Genomic DNA, 20431 nt, shown 5'->3' with positions numbered 1-20431 from the left:
TACCCCGGTAGCCATGTAAAGGCTAGTCCTTTCTGCAGTGGCGTGGGTTCGAATCCGGCCCACGCCCTTTGCTGCATGTCTTCCCCTCTCTCTCTCTCTCTCTCTCTCTCTCTCTCTCTCTCTCTCTCTCTCTCTCTCTCTCTCCCTTTCTTTCTCTCTCTCTCGACCCCCCCTCTCTCTCTTTCTCCCTCTCTCTCTCCCCCCCATCTCTCTCCCTCTTTCTCTCTCCCCCCCTCTCTCTCTCCCTCTCTTTCTCTCTCTCCCCCCCTCTCCTTCTTTCTCTCTCTCGACCCCCCCCTCTCTCTCTCTCCCTCTCTCTCCCCCCCTTCCTCTCTCCCTCTTTCTCTCTCTCTCTCCCCCCCTCTCTCCCTCTCTTTCTCTCTCTCTCTCCGCCCCCCCTCTCTCTTTCTCTCTCTCTCTCTCCCTCTCTCTCTCTCTCTCTCTCTCTCTCTCTCACACCTTTCCTGTCTGTCACCTACACTGTCCTATCATAAGAAAGCAGAAATGGCTTAAAAATATATTAACAAAAGAAAAAAAAAGAAAGAAGTGTACGCATTAGGATGAAATCGGTGATGGTTTGTCGTTCTCTCAGCCGCGTCTCAACTCTGCTTGTCCTCTTGTGTTTGACCGCAGTCGGAGCGTCGGTGGACCCAGCCGGAGTGACCATGCTGGACTCCATCAAGATCTACGGTAAAACCAAGGAGCAGTTCGGCTGGCCGGACGAGCCCCCGGAGGACTTCCCCTCCGCCTCCGTGAACAACGTGTGCAGCCCCAACCTCAACCAGGGGAATGGCGTGGCGGACGGCGACATCGCCGCCCCCGCCTCCACCAGCGGCACAGTGCTGGAGAGGTAAGGCCCGTCGCAGGGGTCAGAGGTCAAGAGGACCCAACGACCACACATTCTGGCTCAGCGCAGCGTGCTGCTGTTGATGAAAGTTAAGTTTTATTCACATAGCAGATTTCCAAATCATCCGTTCACTGAGTACCTACTGGTAGCTCATTAAGAGCATCAGCTCTGATGGCTTCAGCGTCTGTGAGATTTCCTGAATGAAATCATTTCTAGAGGAGTTTTTCAAAGAGCCGAATACAACCTTTCTCAGCTATTATCTTGTGATATAGACTTTATCCATCGGTTGTTAGTGGGCTGAGGTTTCCATTCGGGGGCATGTTTAGGGGATTCCTAGGGCTCTTGACCCCCCCGGAGTTATTGAGTGTTTTGGGGGAGGTTGTGTGTTTCCTGAGAGTGTGTATGTGTGTGTGTCATGTCCAGTGCATGGCTTCTATCATGATGACTTTTTTTTTTTGTGCATGCCTTTCCTGTGTTCAGTTGAGTCATTTACTTTCACGTGTTTCTTTCTGTGTTCCTCACATTTTTTTTCTTTTTCTTTGCTCCCAAAAATACAATAAAAAAAAAAAGTTGTGAAACTGAGTCCTTATCAACCCTGGACCGGTTAGTAACTGCCCTTTCTCTGCTTGTTTGCATGGTGTGTGTGTTTGTGTTTGCCTGTCCATACCATTTACAACGCACCGTTGGAAAAACCAACAACACCACTTGAGGTTTCTTCTAACAATGCAACTCAAAATTCTTGCTCCAAAAACATTTGATAGAATGCTGACTGACTCACAGGTTGCTTTTGGTGGTTATTAGTTGATAGATGTAAGGCCGGTAGCTGTCTCTCTGGGGCGTTCTGACTGCGTTTGTTTCCTCAGGTTGGTGGTGAGCTCTCTCGAGGCTCTGGAGAGCTGCTTCGCCGTGGGCTCCTCCAACGAGAAGGTGTGTGTGTGAAGGAACCGGCCGTTCGATCTCCCTCACGCGGAGAAAGTCTGCATCTCAGCACCGGCGTAAAAGACACTACATTACATTCTCTACTTGAGATTCTAACGTGGGTGCGTGTGTCTGTCTGCCTGTGTGTTTACAGGAGAAGAACAAGGTGGCCGCCCTGGAGCTGGCCACCCTCCTCCTGTCCATGCCGACCCCCGCAGGGGTGCAGCAGCAGACCAAGGGGCTCCTAGCCAGCCTGCATACCAGCCGCACTGCCTACCACAATCACAAGGTAAGAACCACACACTGCCCTGGGGTGAACCGTTATCTCATCATCAGCCCATGTCAAGAGTCCCTACTTTCCCTACTGAACTTTCACTTCATCCCCGCCGTGTGACATGAATGTGACGCGGACGCTCATCCGTCCTTCATCCGTCCCCGTCTCCCCCCTCCCGTGCGCAGGACCAGTCCCTGCTGAGCAACGCGGTGCAGTGTCTGAACAGCTTCAGCCGCGACGGGAGAGACCTGGACCCGGACGTGTTCCAGAGGCTGGTCATCACCGCCCGCTCCATCGCCATCATGAGGCCCAGCAACCTGGTGCACTTCACCGAGACCAAGCCCCCGCACGCCGACACAGGTGCATGCTAGTTACTGCGGTGACGTGTGTTAGATGTGGCACGGGGTATCGTATGGCGAAATGTACAAACGCCTTGTTTTAATGTTCAGAAATGATGGAGGATGGGCAGAAGCAAGCGGATGGCGAGACCTGTAACTTCATCATGCAGCTGGTGAATAACTTCTGGAAGCTCCACGCCCTCAAACCAAAGAACGCCTTCCTAGCCCCCGCCTGTCTACCAGGTACGACGCTAGCGTCAACACCCACCGGGGCTGCCGTACCCGTCTCTCCTAGCTACCCTGTCTGCTTCAGCGTTGTGATTCCCGTGGGTCTGATGCTCCCTCCAGGACTGACTCACGTGGAAGCCACTGTGAACGCCCTGGTCGACATCATCCACGGCTACTGCACCTGTGAGCTGGACTACATCAACGTGGCCTCCAAAATCTACATGCAGATGCTGCTGTGCCCGGTATGTCCTATTCCTATGGTGTCTCTGGTACTAGCCTACAGGGCAATGAAAGGAACAGCTCCCTCCTACCTCCAGGCTGTGGTCAAACCCTACACCCCCTCCCGACCGCTACGCTCTGCTACCTCGGGGCGACTGGTTGCCCCGTCACTCCGAGGCCCCTGCAGTCGATCGACACGGTCACGGCTCTTCTCTGTCCTGGCCCCGCAGTGGTGGAACGAACTGCCCACTGATGTCAGGACAGCAGAGTCCCTGCCCATCTTTCGCCGCAGGCTCAAAACTCGCCTCTTCAAGAAGTGCTACCACGATCCTCCCTCTTAAGCGCCTATTGTATTTTAGATTGCTATTCTTGCACTTTGCCTTCAGCTCTAGATTACACTCTTAGTCACTTGTTTTGGAAAAGAGATGCACTTGTGAGTTCTGGCAAGTAGTAGCACAATGGCTTTTCCTACGTTAAATTCAATTATTGTTAGTCGCTGAGGATAAAAGCGTCATCTAAATGGCTGTAATGTAATGGCTGAGCGTAGCCCCGAGGAAGCTCTGCTATTTGTATTGAACGATCGCCAACTCTACTTTCTCGTCCCGACGGGCTGTGACAGGACACATCGGTGAGCTTCGCGTGCAAGCAGGCCCTGATCCGCGTGCTCCGCCCCAGAAACAAACGCCGCCACGTGACCCTTCCGTCTCCGCCGCGCTCCAACACGCCCATGGGTAGGTACAAGCGGCGTCATCCCGCCTCTGACACCACACCTACACGGTACGCACCGGTAGGCGCGTTATCATTCGAGGCGAGGCGTCGTGATTAACCCCCCCCGCTCGCTCCGTCGCCACATCCACCCAGGCGATAAAGACGACGATGATGACGACGACGCCGATGACAAGATGCAGCCGTTGGGGCTGACGGGCGGCAACGGCGGCCGGCAGGAGAGTCAGGAGCAGAACGAGGTCGACCACGGCGACTTTGAGATGGTGGTGAGTCCAGAGGAGCAGCTTGGGCTTAACCCGCTTCAGTAGGAGACGAGTCATCTGTACACGTACACATCAAGTCTGTTTTGTATAACTGCGTGTGTGTGCGTGCGTGTGTGTGTGTTCTCTCAGTCTGAGTCCATGGTCATGGAGACGGCGGAGAACGTGAACAACGGGAACCCGTCTCCTCTGGAGGCTCTCCTGGCCGGGGCGGAGGGCTTCCCCCCCATGCTGGACATCCCCCCCGACGCCGACGACGAGACCATGGTGGAGCTGGCCATCGCCCTCAGCCTGCAGCAGGACCAGCAAGGTCAGCACCCACGATTCATAATGGAGGATTGGTATTGAAGACTCAATGGCCGAGAGGAAGTATTATGCCAGAACAGAATTGTAGATCAGACTCGAGATTTATTGAGTACAACAGCAGACAGGATCCTGGGTCAGTCACAGATACACAATAGATTCAGTGTATTCTGATCGGACAACATAGCATTGAGTTGAGCATTTTTATAGTCCTGGTGTGGCCGGATTCTATACATAGTTCAGTCTTACGCCCTTAGACATCAGTATCAGTGCCTAGTTGGCTTTTACTGTTTGCACCTGGTCTTCTCTCTATTCCTAGATTCTGACCATATGTGTCCTGGAACTGGGAATAGCTTAAGAACAGGAAAAACTGGACTAGAGTCAGCAGAAAACCTCAACCGCGTCACTCAGGCTAAATAAACACGCCGACGCGAACAGCGGCGAATTAAGGCTTTCCATTTGTAGTTTACGTACATTTCCAATGCGTGCTTATTGGTGTGTGTTACGTCGGTATCTGAGCGAGCTCTCTTGGGTGTGTGTGTGTTACGTCAGAATCTGAGCGAGCTCTCTTGGGTGTGTGTGTGTGTGTTACGTCAGAATCTGAGCGAGCTGTCTTGGATGTGTGTGTGTTACGTCGGTATCTGAGCGAGCTCTCTTGGGTGTGTGTGTGTTACGTCGGTATCTGAGCGAGCTCTCTTGGGTGTGTGTGTGTTACGTCGGTATCTGAGCGAGCTCTCTTGGGTGTGTGTGTGTTACGTCGGTATCTGAGCAAGCTCTCTTGGGTGTGTGTGTGTGTGTGTCCAGGCAGCAGCAGCAGCGCGCTGGGCCTGCAGAGTCTGGGTCTGTCGGGCCAGGCCCCCAGCTCCTCATCCCTGGACGCCGGCACCCTGTCGGACACCACAGCATCAGGTAATGAGGCCCGTCCACACACACGACCACGGACCCCAGGCCCGGCTCAGAGCACTAGCCTTTCAATGACTCGTCTGTGATTGGTTATTTTTTTGTCTGAACCAATGGGATGTTCCCTCCCCCCCCCCCCCCAAAAAAAAAGCCCCACCCACCTGCCACTCAGGGCAGACTCAAGTAAACACTAAAGCAATTGAAAGGATTTCAAATAGTATTTCGACCCCCCTGACGCACACAGCTGCGCCCCCCCCCCCATCCCGGGGGGCGTGACCTCCCCGCGCCGCTGTCATTTTCGCGAGCGGGTTTCGCTAAATCTAGTGGGCAGGCCAGAGCCTCTGGTGTTTTTCCCGTAACAGCCGTGGTCATGGTTTCAGCCCCAGCGTCGGACGACGAGGGCAGCACGGCGGCCACGGACGGCTCCACCCTGCGCACCTCCCCCGCCGAGCACGGCGGCAGCGTGGGCTCCGAGAGCGGCGGCTCCGCCATCGACTCGGTGGCGGGGGAACACAGCGGTGAGTCGGCCCGCCCGCCGCGGCGCGTCCGTTTTAAGGGGGGGGCGGGCTCGGGACAGATCCGTCCCAGTCTGGTCCCCAAGTGCGGCTTTGTCTTCATACAATGTGAGGCGCCGGCTCGCTCCTGACCTCCTCGACCTCCGACCCCGTGTTTGCTTTAGTGTCGGGCCGCAGCAGTGCCTACGGGGACACGGCGGTGGAGGGCCACCCGGCTGGACCGGGCAGCGTGAGCTCCAGCACGGGCGCCATCAGCACCACCACGGCCCAGCAGGAGGGAGAGGGCTCCGAGGGGGAGGGGGAGACGGAGGGGGACATCCACACCAGCAACAGGTCAGGGTCCGCCCCCCCCGCCAAACCACAGAGGACGCTCGGGGCGTCCGACGTCCGACTGTTCTCTGATTCTGTACTGAACACGGCGAACACTGTGACACAGCACTTGTGTGATATCCTCCTCCTTGTTCCCTTTCTCTCTCTCTCTCTCTCTCTCTCTCTCTCTCTCTCTCTCTCTCTCTCTCTCTCTCTCATTCTTTCTCTACATCTCTTTCTCTCTCTTCATCTCTCTCTCCCTCTTTCTCTCCATCTCTTTGTCTTTCTCTTTCATTCTCTCTCTCCATCTCTTTCTCTCTCCATCTCCATCTTTCTCTCTCTCCATCTCTTTATCTCTCTCTCTCTCTCTCTCTCCCCATCTCTCCATCTCTCTCTTTCTCTTTCCATCTCCATCTCTCTCTCTCTCTCTTTCTCTCTCTCCATCTCTTCCTCTCCATCTCTTTCTCTCTCTCCATCTCTTTCTCTCTCCATCTCTCTCTCTCTCTCTCCATCTCCCTCTCTCTCCATCTCTTTCTCTCTCTCTCCATCTCTCTATCTCTCTCTGTCATTCCATCCAGGCTGCACATGGTGCGCCTGATGCTGCTGGAGCGTCTTCTGCAGCACCTCCCCCAGCTGCACAGCGTGGGCGGGGTCCACGCCATCCCCTACATGCAGGTGGTCCTCATGCTGACCTCCGACCTGGACGGGGAGGACGACAAGGACAAGGGCGCCCTGGACGACCTGCTGGCCCAGCTGATCGCCGAGCTGGGCATGCACAAGAAGGACGTGTCCAGGAAGAACGAGCGCAGCCCCATCAACGAGGTGCACCTGGTCATCATGAGGCTGCTCAGTGTCTTCATGTCCCGCACCAAGTCAGGCTCCAAGTCCTCCTCCGAGGTAGGGCCTCCCTCACACACACACACACACACACACACACACACACACTTAGACAGAATTATTTCCTCAGGACATTATGACTGGAGAGATTTGAAATACTTTGACAGATTTTCCCGGTAAAAAAACAAAAACAAAAAACGGTAATTACCGGATAGCGGAATCCCTGTTTTTTTTTGCTTCCCTCTGGAATATGTAGAGAGTGGGTCGTATGCCCACCTCCCTTGTTCTCTGTAAAGCGCATTGTGTTACCTCTGCATATGAAATGCGCTATACAAGTAAAGCTTTGATTGATTGATTAAGCTAATTCTCTCTAAGCAAATTCTCGATTAAGTCAGTCATACTGTTGTAGATCAGTGAGGTGGCGTTCGTTGGCTCACCTGTGCTCCTCCCTCCTCTTCCTCCTCCTGCACCCCCCTCCCCCTCAGTCGTCCTCTCTGATCTCCAATGCCACGGCCACCGCCCTGCTCAGCCTGGGCGCCATCGACTACTGCCTGCATGTGCTCAAGTCCCTGTTGGACTTCTGGAAGAGCCAGCAGGGGGAGGAGGAGCCTGTGGCGGCCAGTCAACTGCTCCGGCCGCACACCGCCTCCTCCCCCCCAGACATGAGCCCCTTCTTCCTGCGCCAGTATGTCAAGGTAAGAGGCGGCCGCAGTCCTGACCCTGATCTTTTGAGATGAACTTATAAAGTTGTCCCGTTTTTCTCCACTGGAAGCTGACCATAGAGAACATGTTTAGCTAGGGTTGCAAATTTCAAGGAATTTCATTAATTGATAACTGTTAACCTTAACGAACGATAGTCGATTAATTGATAAGAACGTCCCGCGCCGGACTGCGCTTTGCTCGCTTCATTTTTGTGTCTTCTTCCGCTGTGTCGTTGAAATTTTCCGGCATCCCAATTAGCCTTCACTACATGGCGTGGCGCCCTCATGTGCAGTCAGACCCTAAATCATGATTACATTTCATGCAACTCCCGTTGATAACGTTTGTGAAGTTCTGTTCCATTCACAAGCAATTAATCAAGTAACCAAATCTTCATTCAATCTTCATCATTTTAATTGAGTGTGTGTCTGTCTATGGTCTGTTTGTGTTAAGTGAGTGTGTCTCCTCTCGAACCCACAGGGCCACGCGGCTGATGTGTTTGAGGCGTACTCCCAGCTCCTGACCGAGATGGTGCTGAGGCTGCCCTATCAGATCAAGAAGATCGCCGACACCAACCCCCGCATCCCGCCTCCCGTCTTCGACCACTCCTGGTTCTACTTCCTGTCTGAGGTAAACCACACCGCCGGGACTTCCTGCGCCACCCGGAACACTAGAGTGTACAGGTCTACACACACACACACACACACACACACACACACACACACACACACACACACACACACACACACACACACACACATACATGCACTCATGAGCTTTGTCTTTGAGGTCCTTACACTGGCTTCCTGTCTGTCAAAGAATTGACTTTCAAATACTGCTGTTGGTTTATAAAGCACTGAATGGTTTATGGCCAAAATATATTTCTGATCTGCTGCTACGTTATGAACCATCCAGACCTCTCAGGTCGTCTGGCACAGGCCTGCTTTCTGTCCCCAGAGTTAAAACAAAACATGGAGAAGCAGCGTTCAGATTTTATGCTCCACATAACTCCTTTTTATGCTCCACAACTGCAGGTCTGCTGCAACTGTTCTTTAAAACCAAGACTGAAGACTTTTCTTTTTGCCACTGCTTTTTAATATATCAAATATTTATTTATTCATACACTGCACTGTAACTTTTATTCCTGTATTTTATTTTTCCTGCATTTTCTTTTAAATGTCTTTTTTGCATTTTGTTTTATATGACCTTTTATGTGTTTCTTGCACTTTGTCTTAATGCTTTTAATGTCTCATGTAAAGCACTTTGAATTGCCTTGTTGCTGAAATGTGCTACACAAATCTGAAATGTGCTATACAAATAAACTTGCCTTGTCTGTCCCCTCTCTGCAGTACCTGATGATTCAGCAGACCCCCTTCGTGAGGAGACAGGTGCGCAAGCTGCTCCTGTTCATCTGCGGCTCCAAGGAGAAGTACCGTCAGCTGAGGGACCTGCACACGCTGGACTCCCACGTGCGCGGCATCAAGAAGCTCCTGGAGGAGCAGGGCATCTTCCTCCGCGCGGGCGTGGTCATCGCCACCTCGGGCTCCGCCCTGCAGTACGACACGCTCATCAGCCTGGTGAGACAACCGTCGCTCAGGCCGTCGAGTTCCACCGGGAATCCGGGAGAAACGTGGTCCTGGTCCAGTGCACTATATAAAAAATATTGATGTCCAACCGGCAGTTATGTAAAAAGTATTGATGTCCAACCGGCCGTCTTTACTAAGAGTTTTTAATTCCTCATTCCCCAGATGGAACATCTGAAAGCTTGTGCTGAGATCGCCACCCAGAGAACCATCAACTGGCAGAAGTTCTGCATGAAGGATGACTGTAAGAAACCTGAACCTTCACTTTCAATTGGAGAATCAGTTAACATTGGTCAATCTGTTAGCCTCACTGTCTGACTCCTGTCTCTGACTCCCTCCCTCCCGTTCTCTCTCCCTCTCTCTTCCTCTCTCTCTCTCTCTCTCTCTCTCTTCATCCCTCTCTCATCCTCCTTCCTCTCTCTCTCCCTCTCTCTCTTCATCCCTCTCTCTTCCTCCTTCCCCCCCTCTCTATCCCCCTCTCTCTCCCTCCTTCCCCCCCTCTCTCTCCCCCTCTCTCTCCCTCTCTCTTCCACCCTCCCTCCCTCTCTCTCTCCCTCCTTCTCTCTCTCTCCCTCTCTCTACCTTCCCCCTCTCTCTTTCTCCCTCTCTCTACCTCCCCCCTCTCTCTCCCTCTCTCTACCTCCCCCCTCTCTCTCTCTCTCTATTCCTCCCTCCCCCCCTCTCTCTCTCTCTCCCTCCCTCCCTCTCTCTTCCTCCCTCCCTCCCTCCCTCCCTCCCTCTCCCTCTCTCTCTCCCTCCCTCTCCCTCTCTCTCTACCTCTCTCTCCCTCCCCTCTCTCTACCTCCCTCTCCCTCTCTCTCTCTTCCTCCCTCCCTCTCTCTCTCTCCCTCCCTCTCTCTCCAGCCGTGCTGTACTTCCTGCTGCAGGTCAGTTTCCTGGTGGACGAGGGCGTGTCCCCAGTGCTGCTGCAGCTGCTCTCCTGCGCCCTCTGCGGCAGCAAGGTGCTGGCCAGCTCCTCCTCCTCCTCGGGGGGCGGGTCGGGAGGGGGCGGGACCTCAGGCCCCTCCCAGTCCTCCCAGAGCAAGTCTTCCAGCAAGAAGAGCAAGAAAGAGGACAAGGAGAAAGACAAAGAGGGTGAGTAGGACGAGACGCCTGCTGCGTATGATCACTAATGATATGAGGCGACCGGGTTTTGTCATATGGGGTTGACACTTACAGTAGAAGTGGTTGTATCAACCAGTGTGAGTATGTTGTTGAACCCGGGTTTCTGAGCAGGCGATGGCGTGGGCAGCCAGGAGGACCAGCTGTGCACAGCTCTGGTCAGTCAGCTCAACAAGTTTGCGGACAAGGAGACGCTCATCCAGTTCCTGCGCTGCTTCCTGTTGGAGTCCAACTCGTCGGCCGTGCGCTGGCAGGCTCACTGCCTGGCCCTCCACATCTACAGGTACCGGACATCCATACTCACAACTATAGTCATATCAACATAAAACACTTAAAGGGGTCCATGTTTGCAAAACTAACTCTTTCATTGTTTTTGCATGTACATTTGATTCTCTGGTGGGCCTACTAACACTCAAAGTATGAAGTGGAACAACCCAGTCATTTTGTTGTGGTCAGACGAAATGAAAACATTAGAAAAAAAGTCAGTCCCTGCAAGCCATTCAAATCTCCTGCGTCACTTTACGTCTCGTTCGGGCCGGGGACCCCGCTAGCTAGCATCATGTCTTCGCACGGAAAATGCTCTGTTCTCGCGTGTACTAAGCGGCACAGATCGTCTCCCAAGCTCAAAGGACAGCAGAGCCGAGTGGATACATTTTTGTATGGCAAAACACTAGCAGTGTGTGCTAGCCATTTCCCCCCCATTGCTTTTCCAATCTGGATCAGTACAATGCAGGCTTTTCAGATAAACTCTTTCTGAATGATCAAGCAATACCAAATATCCGTGGAAATTATGCAGAAACTGTAAGTCATTATGCTGTGTGTTTGTTTGCATATAGTACTAACGCTAGCTAGCTAACACAAACAAACTCCCCTTTTGCCTCAACCCAGATGCCCTAGACTTCTAGTTCATCGAGCGGTCATTAAAATGATCAAATGTTAAGAAGTGGACATCATTGGATTCCCCTCGGCCTACAGAATCTGGCTTTTAGTATTTGTAGTCGAATGGTGTCATATGGTGGTGTCTAGCTAGCGAATATAGCTAGAGGTAACAGCATGCAACCGTGGAGATAATAACATGGGCACTAACGCTATCATGTTTAGTCAGGGAGAGATGACGATGAAATCTGTCACAGTGGCATCGAGTGTGGATGGTCCAGGCTAGCCAGCTATATTTGAGGTAGCATAGCGCCGTCAACAGCCCTCGTTCTCTAGCCTGCCGACTTGCTCTTAGCTGAGCTCATTTGCGTATGAAAAAAAAGCGCTCAATGTGATCTTGTGGTCAACGGAGGGGTATAGGGGCATGCTAGAACGCTTATTCTGACATGTTTTGGGGACCCTAAAGACTTATATTAAATTGTTGAAAATTAACATAATAGGACACATTTAAAAGTTAGCACTGTCTGTGCAGAGCATACGTTTGGATGCATAGAGGAGCTACTGCCCGTGGCGCCGGCGCATCAGACCGAGGTGCGCGCCGACGCCATCGGCAGCACTCCTGACACGCCCTCACCTCTCTCCTCAGGAACTCCAGCAAGGCTCAGCAGGACCTGCTGCTGGACCTGACCTGGGCCATCTGGCCCGAGCTACCCGCCTACGGACGCAAGGCCGCCCAGTTCGTGGACCTGCTCGGGTACTTCTCCCTCAAGACGCCGCAGACGGAGAAGAAAGTGAGTGAGAAAGTCCCACTTAGGCACAGCCGTCACAGGGTGGTCCGTGCACGACACGACACCGAGCTCAGCAGAAAAAAGATACCGTCTTCTCAGTATTGGACATTCTGTCGATTTTTTCTTTTTCAGCTGAAGGAGTATTCCCAGAAGGCCGTGGAGATCCTGAGGACACAGAACCACATTCTGACCAACCACCCCAACTCCAACATCTACAAGTAGGACGAATACAAACCTGAATAGATACCCTTGAGTGATATGTAGACGGCGATGTATAGTTCTATCTCTTGATGAGCTCACCGTGACTCTGTTCTCTCATGTTCTCTTGTGTTCTCCGCAGCACCTTGTCTGGCCTGGTGGAGTTCGATGGGTTCTTCCTGGAGAGTGACCCCTGCTTGGTCTGCAACAACCCAGAAGTGCCCTTCTCGGTAAAAGACCCTTGATACCGTTGCTCTGTTCAGAAACACTAGTGCGTACTGCAGTGCTCCCTGTGGAGTTGATCTGTTAGTGTGGTGGTGCCAAGCTCGAGACCACCAAAATAGGGAGGGTTTCTCTACCAAAGAGAGGGGTCCTCCCCCATTAAAAAAGGTAGTTTCATAGACTTTGTATTCTGGTGACTTTTAAAGAATGAAGATAACAAAATAGTGAAACATATACCATACTGAAACAGCATTTTTACAGTTTTATTTTGAGTTATGGGGCGAGAATAATAAATATGCTTGATGCTTGATCCCCATTGACGCTTAACTGCATGCTCATACCGTCTAAATCATCAGACTGTCTTTCTAATGTCTCATCTTAACTCTCCTGTCCCCTTCCTTCTCCTCTCTCTTCTCCTGCTCTCCTCTCAACAACCTCTATCCTCTCCTCTCTCACCTGTCCCTCCACTCTGTGCTGGTCCTGTCCACTCCTACCACAATCACTGTCTTTTTACATGCCTAAATAATAGATTAGGCAATGCTTCACTGACGTTTCTTTGCATTTGCTGTTGCTTTGACTGGCACAACGCAAGCTAGCGTCGTTAAAATCTAGGGTCGGCCAGTCGGTCGTCCGTCGGTCCAGCCCCTCTGACTTGCATGTTGTACTGGCGCTTGTGGTGTGGGTCGTCTCCTTGACAAGGCTTACTGACTGACCGACAGCAGCGCGGCTACGTAGCTCAGATGGAGGCTCCACTTAAGCTCAAACATAGACTACCGGGTGCATGTGTAGCACCATGTCATGTTTCCTCACTGTATTTTTTAGATAATGTTACATATTTATCACATTTAAACTATTTTTTACTGCATGAGGCACTTGCCCGAACAGAGTTCACTGATCCATGGGAAGCAATCGCCTACCTGACTGCTCTCAACATCATTCTACTTTCTGTTCCTCTTCAAATATTGTCGGATGTTTATCTGGAAAATATAGGCTTTAGGCTATAGGACCGCCAGTTGACATCGGCGAATGATAAGATCAAATAGGCCAGAGATGGGCATGATCTACTGCAGCTCTACGCTGTATAGGAGTCCATGTATTGATTACCAACATTAATTCATTTTAAACTGCTATGTCTCCTATAGTCTATTGAGGAGCAGGTACCAGCACATTTTGGTCCAATTCAAACCCTGGTTAAACACTAGCCTATATTATTTTGTAATAGGCTCGCTGAAGAAAACATCCCTTGACGCGTTGACCACAGAAGGCAGCATTCACGGCCTAGGCTCTTGTTGAAAATCAAAATGCTGGCACAACATTATCATGAATGTGCAAGCGCAATTAGTCAGAAATATTTAAAAAGTTTAAGATTTAAAATTGTGTGTGTATATATATATATATATAGCCTAATTTGTATTATTATTGTTTGTATCAAATACAGGGCTTGACATACAGTTGAATTTGCCACTGGAGTTACCGGCCCCAATGTTGTATCACTAGCCTGGAAGATATAGACAAATTACAAATAGACAAAGTAACACAGAGAAAGCATGTCGTTCAACCTGGAAAGCAGCAAAACATGAGCGTTTAGTCGGGGCTGAACTCGCCCGTGATCATTGAGTCTCTCTGCCTTGTTTGTGGAATGTGAGTGCAGCCGTGGTGCCCGCCTATTCTCCCAAAACAATTTGTGGTCGCGAATCTCTCAAAAATGTGTTCTATTATGGGTTTGACAATTGTAAGCTTGTGTGTATATATATATATATATATATATATGTATGATCTAAAAGTTATATTTGCACTTGCCCGAGCGGGCCATTGAAAAGCGTTAATTACTGACCTGGAGGTGTTCAAGAAAGATTTTGCTGTGGCGCTGCATATTAAATTTCTCATCAGGAAAAGTAGTCTGCACACCACAAATATGCTCCCAGGACTTTTTAATTGACACCGAGGTGACGTTTCAACAAGCCCTTCTTCAGACCGCTTGTAGCCCGAAACGTCACCTCGGTGTCAATTAAAAATCCTGGGAGCATATTTCTGGTGTGCAGACTCTGCTTTTCCTGATGAGTTAGTTTTTCTGTCTAGCACCCAGTTTTAAACATTTTGGATGTGCGTGCCTCTGTCCATTTTCTGCGCATTACATTTCTGCCACTCGTTTTTTTTTTATTCTACTCCCTCAGAATATCAAGCTGTCGTCTATCAAAGTGGACACGCGCTACACCACCACTCAGCAGGTGGTCAAGCTCATCGGCAGCCACACCATCAGCAAGGTGACGGTGAAGATCGGCGACCTCAAACGCACCAAGATGGTGCGCACCATCAACCTGTACTACAACAACAGGACCGTGCAGGCCATCGTGGAGCTGAAGAACAAGTGAGTCTCTGTCATTACCGCCAGGCCTCGCTCTCCTCTCCACCTCTCTCTCTCTCGCTTGAAATCCACCGGGAGGGTAGAACGTTTATGGGAACCGCATCCAAGGATCTTTATTAGTCAAGACGCCGGCGGAACGCTCACTGTGTCCTGCGTGTCTCTCCCCCAGGCCCGCCCGCTGGCACAAGGCCAAGAAGGTGCAGCTGACCCCGGGGCAGACGGAGGTGAAGATCGACCTCCCTCTGCCCATCGTGGCCTCCAACCTGATGATCGAGTTCTCCGACTTCTACGAGAACTACCAGGCGTCCACCGAGACGCTCCAGTGCCCGCGCTGCAGCGCCTCCGTGCCCGCCAACCCAGGGGTGTGCGGCAACTGTGGGGAGAACGTCTACCAGTGCCATAAGTGCAGGTAAGGCTCAGGGATCCGGTTTGTACTCCCCTATTGGAAGTTGAGAAATGGTATCACCCAGCTGAATGTCCATCGTTTCTTCATAGATGATGTAAGTACGTCAAGTCAAATTTGAAACGCCGACCTGAGCTATTTCGCTTTTAGGTCCATCAATTATGACGAGAAGGACCCCTTCCTGTGCAACGCCTGCGGCTTCTGCAAATACGCCCGCTTTGACTTCATGCTGTACGCCAAGCCGTGCTGCGCCGTGGATCCCATCGAGAACGAGGAGGACAGGAAGAAGGTGAGATTGACTTTCTCTCCTAACGCCCATGTCAGCTGTATCAGAACACTCCCATGTATAACAACTAGGGCTGGGTATCGATTTGAATTTCAAGAATCGGTTCGATTCCGATTCACAAGGTTCAGAATCGATTATCACGATTCGATTCAATATCGATTCGGTTAGTGTTACTAAAACCTGTTTTTTTTTTTTTTTGCTGTAACCTTAATTACATGACTGCCAAGTTATGCAACACATCAATACTAGGGCTGGGTATCGATACTGATTCCCAAAAATGAATGAATCATTGAATGAATTAATGAACTATTCATTCCTTAATTTATTCATTAAATAAAAGATCGATTTTGGGATTCATGAATGATGATGACAAATGATTCAGAATCGATTAATTGATTTTTTTTTAACCCAGCCCTAATAACAACAGCCTGTGTGGATAATCCCACCACCCCAAAATTTGCAATTTGCAACTCAAGGGATATCCCCACCTCTCTCCTCATCTCCACACCGCCTCCCCGGCAATTATATTCCTTCCAGGCGGTGACCAACATCAACACCCTGCTGGACAAGGCTGACCGGGTTTACCACCAGCTGATGGGCCACCGGCCCCAGCTGGAGAGCCTCCTGTCCAAGGTCAACGAGGCGGCACCCGAGAAACCGCAGGTCAGCATCTCGGCACGGCTGTTTATCCATGACAGTTACACGTACTGTCTAAAGAATTGGACTACAACCATCGATAGCGGTCCGATATGTTTCAACATCGACCCAGTATCCTCCCGTCTGATGTCATATCCTGTGACGGTGTCATTCCTCCACAGGATGACCCCGGCGCCGGGGCGGGGCTTGGCACGTCCTCGGCCAACGTGAACAGGTACATCCAGCAGCTGGCTCAAGAGTACAGCGGCGACTGCAAGACCTCTTTCGACGAACTCTCCAAGATCATCCAGGTAGGAGAAAGACGACCGCGCGCCACTGGGAGAAGTGCTTATGTTCAGGCTTAACACATCGGCTCGTCGCGCTTCACAATCACAGCGAAGAGCGCTCAAAGAGAGTTTTAACCCCCCCAACCCCCACCACACCCCCCCGTCCTTTTCAGAAAGTGCTAGCGTCGCGCAAGGAGCTCCTGGAGTACGACCTCCAGCAGAGAGAGGCCGCCACCAAGTCGTCGCGCAGCAGCAGCCACCAGCCCACGTTCACGGCCAGCCAGTACCGCGCCCTCTCCGTGCTGGGCTGCGGCCACACCTCCTCCAACAAGTGCTACGGCTGCGCCTCGGCCGTCACGGGCCACTGCATCACGCTGCTGCGCGCGCTGGCCACCAACCCCGCGCTGCGGCAGATCCTGGTGCTGCAGGGCCTCATCCGGGAGCTGTTTGAGTACAACCTGAGGAGGGGCACGGCCGCCATGAGGGAGGAGGTGCGCCAGCTGGTCTGTCTGCTCACCAGGTAGGCGCACACACACACACACGCGCTGGTCTGTCTGCTCACCAGGTAGGCGCACATACACACACACGCTGGTCTGTCTGCTCACCAGGTAGGCGCACGCATACACGCACACACACACACGCGTGCGTGCACAAGCTCACATCTACACTAAAGGTTTGAGTCGATCCTCAGTGAGTGTGTGTGTAATATGTAGGGGTGGGACCCATGCCCACCCTCCCATTGCTCTCTGGAAAGCGCATTGTGTTGCCTCTATGTATGAAATGCGCTATATAAATAAAGTTTGATTTGATTTGTAAATCTGTGTTCCATGTGCAGAGATCACCCAGAGGCCACGCAGCAGATGAATGACCTCATCATCGCTAAAGTGTCGGCCGCACTCAAGGGTCACTGGGCCAATCCTGACCTGGTACGCGCCCACCTCGTCATGACACATTTGAACGAGTCGGGGAAAAAAAAAAAAAAAAATCAAACACTTACGCACAATCAGCTGGTTAGTAAGACGGAACAACTGTCACTAAAGGATCTGGTTTTGACGTTTGTGCATGTTTGGTTTCCTACAGGTCAGCAGTCTGCAGTATGAGATGCTGTTACTGACCGACTCCATTTCCAAAGAGGGAGGATGCTGGGAGCTGAGGTTGCGCTGCGGTGAGGCAATTTCCTTCAGCAGAAACGATAACATCAAAATCCTCATAAAATGGCAGCGGCCCGAAGGCATTACGAGGCCATTGTCCTTGATTTGTCATCGTGGCTCCCCCTCGTGCGCCCCTAACCCCCCCCCCCCCTCTCCCCCCTGCGTCACCAGCTCTCAGTCTCTTCCTCATGGCCGTGAACATCAAAACCCCTGTGGTGGTGGAGAACATCACGCTCATGTGCCTGAGGATCCTGCAGAAGCTCATCAAGCCTCCCGCTCCCACCAGCAAGAAGAACAAGGTACCCGCTAGGGATGGAACCAGAACCGGTATAGGGATAAACCGCCATCACATTTGATTACATTTATCGTGATAAAATTATCATTACAACCATGTTTGATTTCTGCGCTTTGAAAAACTCACTCAATACTGTCCAGCATCAACCGAAGTTAGCAGTTAGCGTCTTGCAAAAAGAGCATAGTGCTGCTAATTGTTTTTGTGGTTTTCAGTATCAAACCTGGTGAAAAGATTTCAGTGCATCAGTACTTTTAGAAAATGTTCAACACATTTTTTAATACCGTGATAATACTGATAACCGCGATAACTTTGGTCACTATTATCGTGATGTGATGTGTTCATACTGTACCGTTACATCTCTAGTGCCCGCCTGGCTCCGCCCCCAGGTGGAACACTAGCACAGCGGTGTTGAGCCCCGTCAGGTCCTCCATCATGTGCCGCTTGTGTGTGTTTCAGGACGCCGCCGTCGAGTCCCTGACCACCGTCAAGCCCTATAGCAACGAGATCCACGCCCAGGCCCAGCTGTGGCTGAAGAAGGACCCCAAAGCGTCTTACGAAGCCTGGAAAAAGTGCCTTCCAGCTAGATGTGAGTGTGAACGGCACGCTGGATAATAGATGGAGTATGCCATGGCTCTAATGCCGGGCTTTACAGGATTTTTGGGCCGATCTATCCCCGATTCAGCCCTGCCGACAATCAGAGGAGAAATCTGGTCTGGAACGTTGGTCGGTACCGATGTTCAGCTCAGATGATCTTGTAATGTGAGGGGTTTACAGATCCAATCTTATTCCTCCCGATCGGCTCACAGACCCATCGGGGCCGCCCCGATAATATCAAACGTTTGATATTTAAGATTATTACGTCACTACTTTACAAGCGAGACCAGTGGTTCGTTGCTCCCTCGGGCACGATAACATCCTGTAGTGTGTGATGAGCCGTTATTTTCAAATCTAGTCATGGGTGCATGTTTGAGATTCACGAGAAGAACATCTGTTAAGATTCTCCTTATAAGCATGGTACAACCCAATTTGGAAATCGGTCAGGATTGTAAATATCCCGTAGCGTGAGCCCGGCATGACACTATGCCTTTTGTCTGCGTCTCTCAGGCCAGGAAACGGCGTCGAAGCCTCAGAACAAGGCGGAGGTGCGCCGGCAGTACCTGCTGGAGAAGTACGTGTGGAAGTGGAAGCAGTTCATGAGGGCCAAGTCAGAAGGCCTCTTCCCCCGGCTGCTCAAGCTCAGCCACAACAACTGGCTGCGTCAGGTAACATCCGGGACCACCGCCCCTGGGGTTCTCCGCTCGCTCCCTCTCTCCACATGAGAGCGCTCAGCACTCCGCCCCTCCCTCTCCCCCCCGAGAGCACGCCGCTCGCTCCTTCTCTCCCCCCAAGAGCATTCCGCCCCCCCCCCTCCCTCCCCTCCCCCCCGAGAGCACTCCACCCCTCCCTCCCTCCCCCCCCACTCCCTCCCCCCTGAGAGCACTCCGCCCCTCCCTCCCCCCCGAGAGCGCTCAGCACTCCACTCCTCCCCCCCGAGAGCGCTCTCTGGGAGCTTCTATGTGAGACCTGTTTCATACACACCTTGATAATTGTCTGTAAAACATATTCATATATTCATTTTAAGTGTGTATGAATAAACACTCTCATTCATTCATTCACTCAGCACTCCGCCCCTCCCCCTCCCCAGGTGCTGTTCACCCCGGCCACCCAGGCGGCCAGACAGGCGGCCTGCACCATCGTGGAGGCGCTGACCTCCATCCCCAGCCGCAAGCAGCAGGTGCTGGACCTGCTCACCAGGTAAGAGAACCCGCCAGGAAGGACGCCGCGGCGTTCTAGACGTAGAACGTTCTAGACGTCTTGTAGTTGATAACCGTCTGCCGCCGGACCGAACGAGGCGTGCGGCGCTCAGAACTGCCTTATTTATTTATTTATTGACGATTTTATTTGTACAAGGACAGTACATATTAATCAACAGCACACATTAAAAACATGACTATTAATATGTCAGTATTAGCTTAAAGCTAATTTTCAACTGTTGTCCCTGGGCGTGGTGTTAAGGCCGCTAAACACAGGAGCACAGACGGGCGGTAACAATTAAAATGCAAAATACAAAGAGATAAGAAAAGCACATTAAGACACATAAAACAAACATGCATCCAGACACAACACAAACATTAGCATACACTTAAGACAAACATTAACAGACAACATAAGAGTAAAACATTTCCGAACTGTACAATACAGTCATGCTTGTGCGTGTGGTCGGCAGTTACCTGGACGAGCTGAGCGTAGCAGGGGAGTGTGCGGCAGAGTACCTGGGCCTGTACCAGAAGCTCATCAAGCCTGCCCACTGGAAGGTCTACCTGGCTGCCCGCGGGGTCCTCCCCTACATCGGCAACCTCATCACCAAGGTACCACCCTACCCCCCCGTCACCATCCCCGACTCCGATACGTCTCTTTTGATACGGTTTCATCCGCCTCTCGACAGCCTCATGTCTTTCATGGCGGCGTGGGCGTTTAGGGGCTTCTGTGTTCTCTGCTCGTCAGCCGGGGGGGTCGCCCGTCGTCTGTAAACCGTCCAGCCGAAAGTTCAGCCGCTCTTTTTCTCTCTCCCCCCTCTCCCTTTCTCTCTCTTTTTCTCTCTCCCCCTCTCCCTCTCTCTCTCCCTTTCTCTCTCTTTTTTCTCTCCCCCCTCTCCCTTTCTCTCTCCCTTTCTCTCTCACCCTTTCGCTCTCTTTTTCTCTCTCCCTTTCTCTCTTCCTCTCTCGCCCTTTCTCTCTCTTTTTCTCTCTCCCCCTTCTCTCCCTTTATCTCTCTTTTTCTCTCTCCCCCCCTCTCCCTTTCTCTCT

At 51.7% G+C, this 20431-nt stretch overlaps 1 protein-coding gene across 9 annotated transcripts in view; it reads left to right on the top strand.

The window, feature by feature from the left end:
- Nucleotides 1-20431, top strand: part of ubr4 (ubiquitin protein ligase E3 component n-recognin 4) — a gene marked incomplete at its 5' end in the record, with an annotated part of 54721 nt that overhangs the window by 23795 nt on the left and 10495 nt on the right. For 8 of the 9 annotated variants that reach the window (XM_084445966.1, XM_084445964.1, XM_084445962.1 and 5 more), the window contains 35 exons: nucleotides 634-850; nucleotides 1711-1774; nucleotides 1920-2054; nucleotides 2225-2399; nucleotides 2489-2620; nucleotides 2726-2847; nucleotides 3444-3555; nucleotides 3686-3816; nucleotides 3943-4120; nucleotides 4918-5022; nucleotides 5394-5531; nucleotides 5693-5861; nucleotides 6416-6734; nucleotides 7160-7369; nucleotides 7854-8003; nucleotides 8723-8950; nucleotides 9122-9200; nucleotides 9821-10051; nucleotides 10193-10361; nucleotides 11601-11745; nucleotides 11875-11960; nucleotides 12083-12170; nucleotides 14337-14530; nucleotides 14697-14936; nucleotides 15081-15219; nucleotides 15754-15879; nucleotides 16035-16163; nucleotides 16313-16659; nucleotides 16975-17065; nucleotides 17220-17304; nucleotides 17462-17589; nucleotides 18042-18171; nucleotides 18690-18847; nucleotides 19270-19379; nucleotides 19852-19993. In XM_084445966.1, coding sequence (XP_084302092.1) covers nucleotides 634-850; nucleotides 1711-1774; nucleotides 1920-2054; nucleotides 2225-2399; nucleotides 2489-2620; nucleotides 2726-2847; nucleotides 3444-3555; nucleotides 3686-3816; nucleotides 3943-4120; nucleotides 4918-5022; nucleotides 5394-5531; nucleotides 5693-5861; nucleotides 6416-6734; nucleotides 7160-7369; nucleotides 7854-8003; nucleotides 8723-8950; nucleotides 9122-9200; nucleotides 9821-10051; nucleotides 10193-10361; nucleotides 11601-11745; nucleotides 11875-11960; nucleotides 12083-12170; nucleotides 14337-14530; nucleotides 14697-14936; nucleotides 15081-15219; nucleotides 15754-15879; nucleotides 16035-16163; nucleotides 16313-16659; nucleotides 16975-17065; nucleotides 17220-17304; nucleotides 17462-17589; nucleotides 18042-18171; nucleotides 18690-18847; nucleotides 19270-19379; nucleotides 19852-19993 — 5402 coding nt within the window. The remainder of the gene's footprint in view (nucleotides 1-633; nucleotides 851-1710; nucleotides 1775-1919; nucleotides 2055-2224; nucleotides 2400-2488; nucleotides 2621-2725; nucleotides 2848-3443; nucleotides 3556-3685; nucleotides 3817-3942; nucleotides 4121-4917; nucleotides 5023-5393; nucleotides 5532-5692; nucleotides 5862-6415; nucleotides 6735-7159; nucleotides 7370-7853; nucleotides 8004-8722; nucleotides 8951-9121; nucleotides 9201-9820; nucleotides 10052-10192; nucleotides 10362-11600; nucleotides 11746-11874; nucleotides 11961-12082; nucleotides 12171-14336; nucleotides 14531-14696; nucleotides 14937-15080; nucleotides 15220-15753; nucleotides 15880-16034; nucleotides 16164-16312; nucleotides 16660-16974; nucleotides 17066-17219; nucleotides 17305-17461; nucleotides 17590-18041; nucleotides 18172-18689; nucleotides 18848-19269; nucleotides 19380-19851; nucleotides 19994-20431) is intronic. The other variant, XM_084445960.1, reaches the window with a different exon arrangement.

This window comes from Borostomias antarcticus (assembly GCF_949987555.1).
Source record: "Borostomias antarcticus genome assembly, chromosome: 11".
NCBI classification, from domain to species: domain Eukaryota; kingdom Metazoa; phylum Chordata; class Actinopteri; order Stomiiformes; family Stomiidae; genus Borostomias; species Borostomias antarcticus.
Note: the sequence above shows the minus strand (reverse complement) of the source record. Positions and strands in the feature narration are given on the sequence as shown.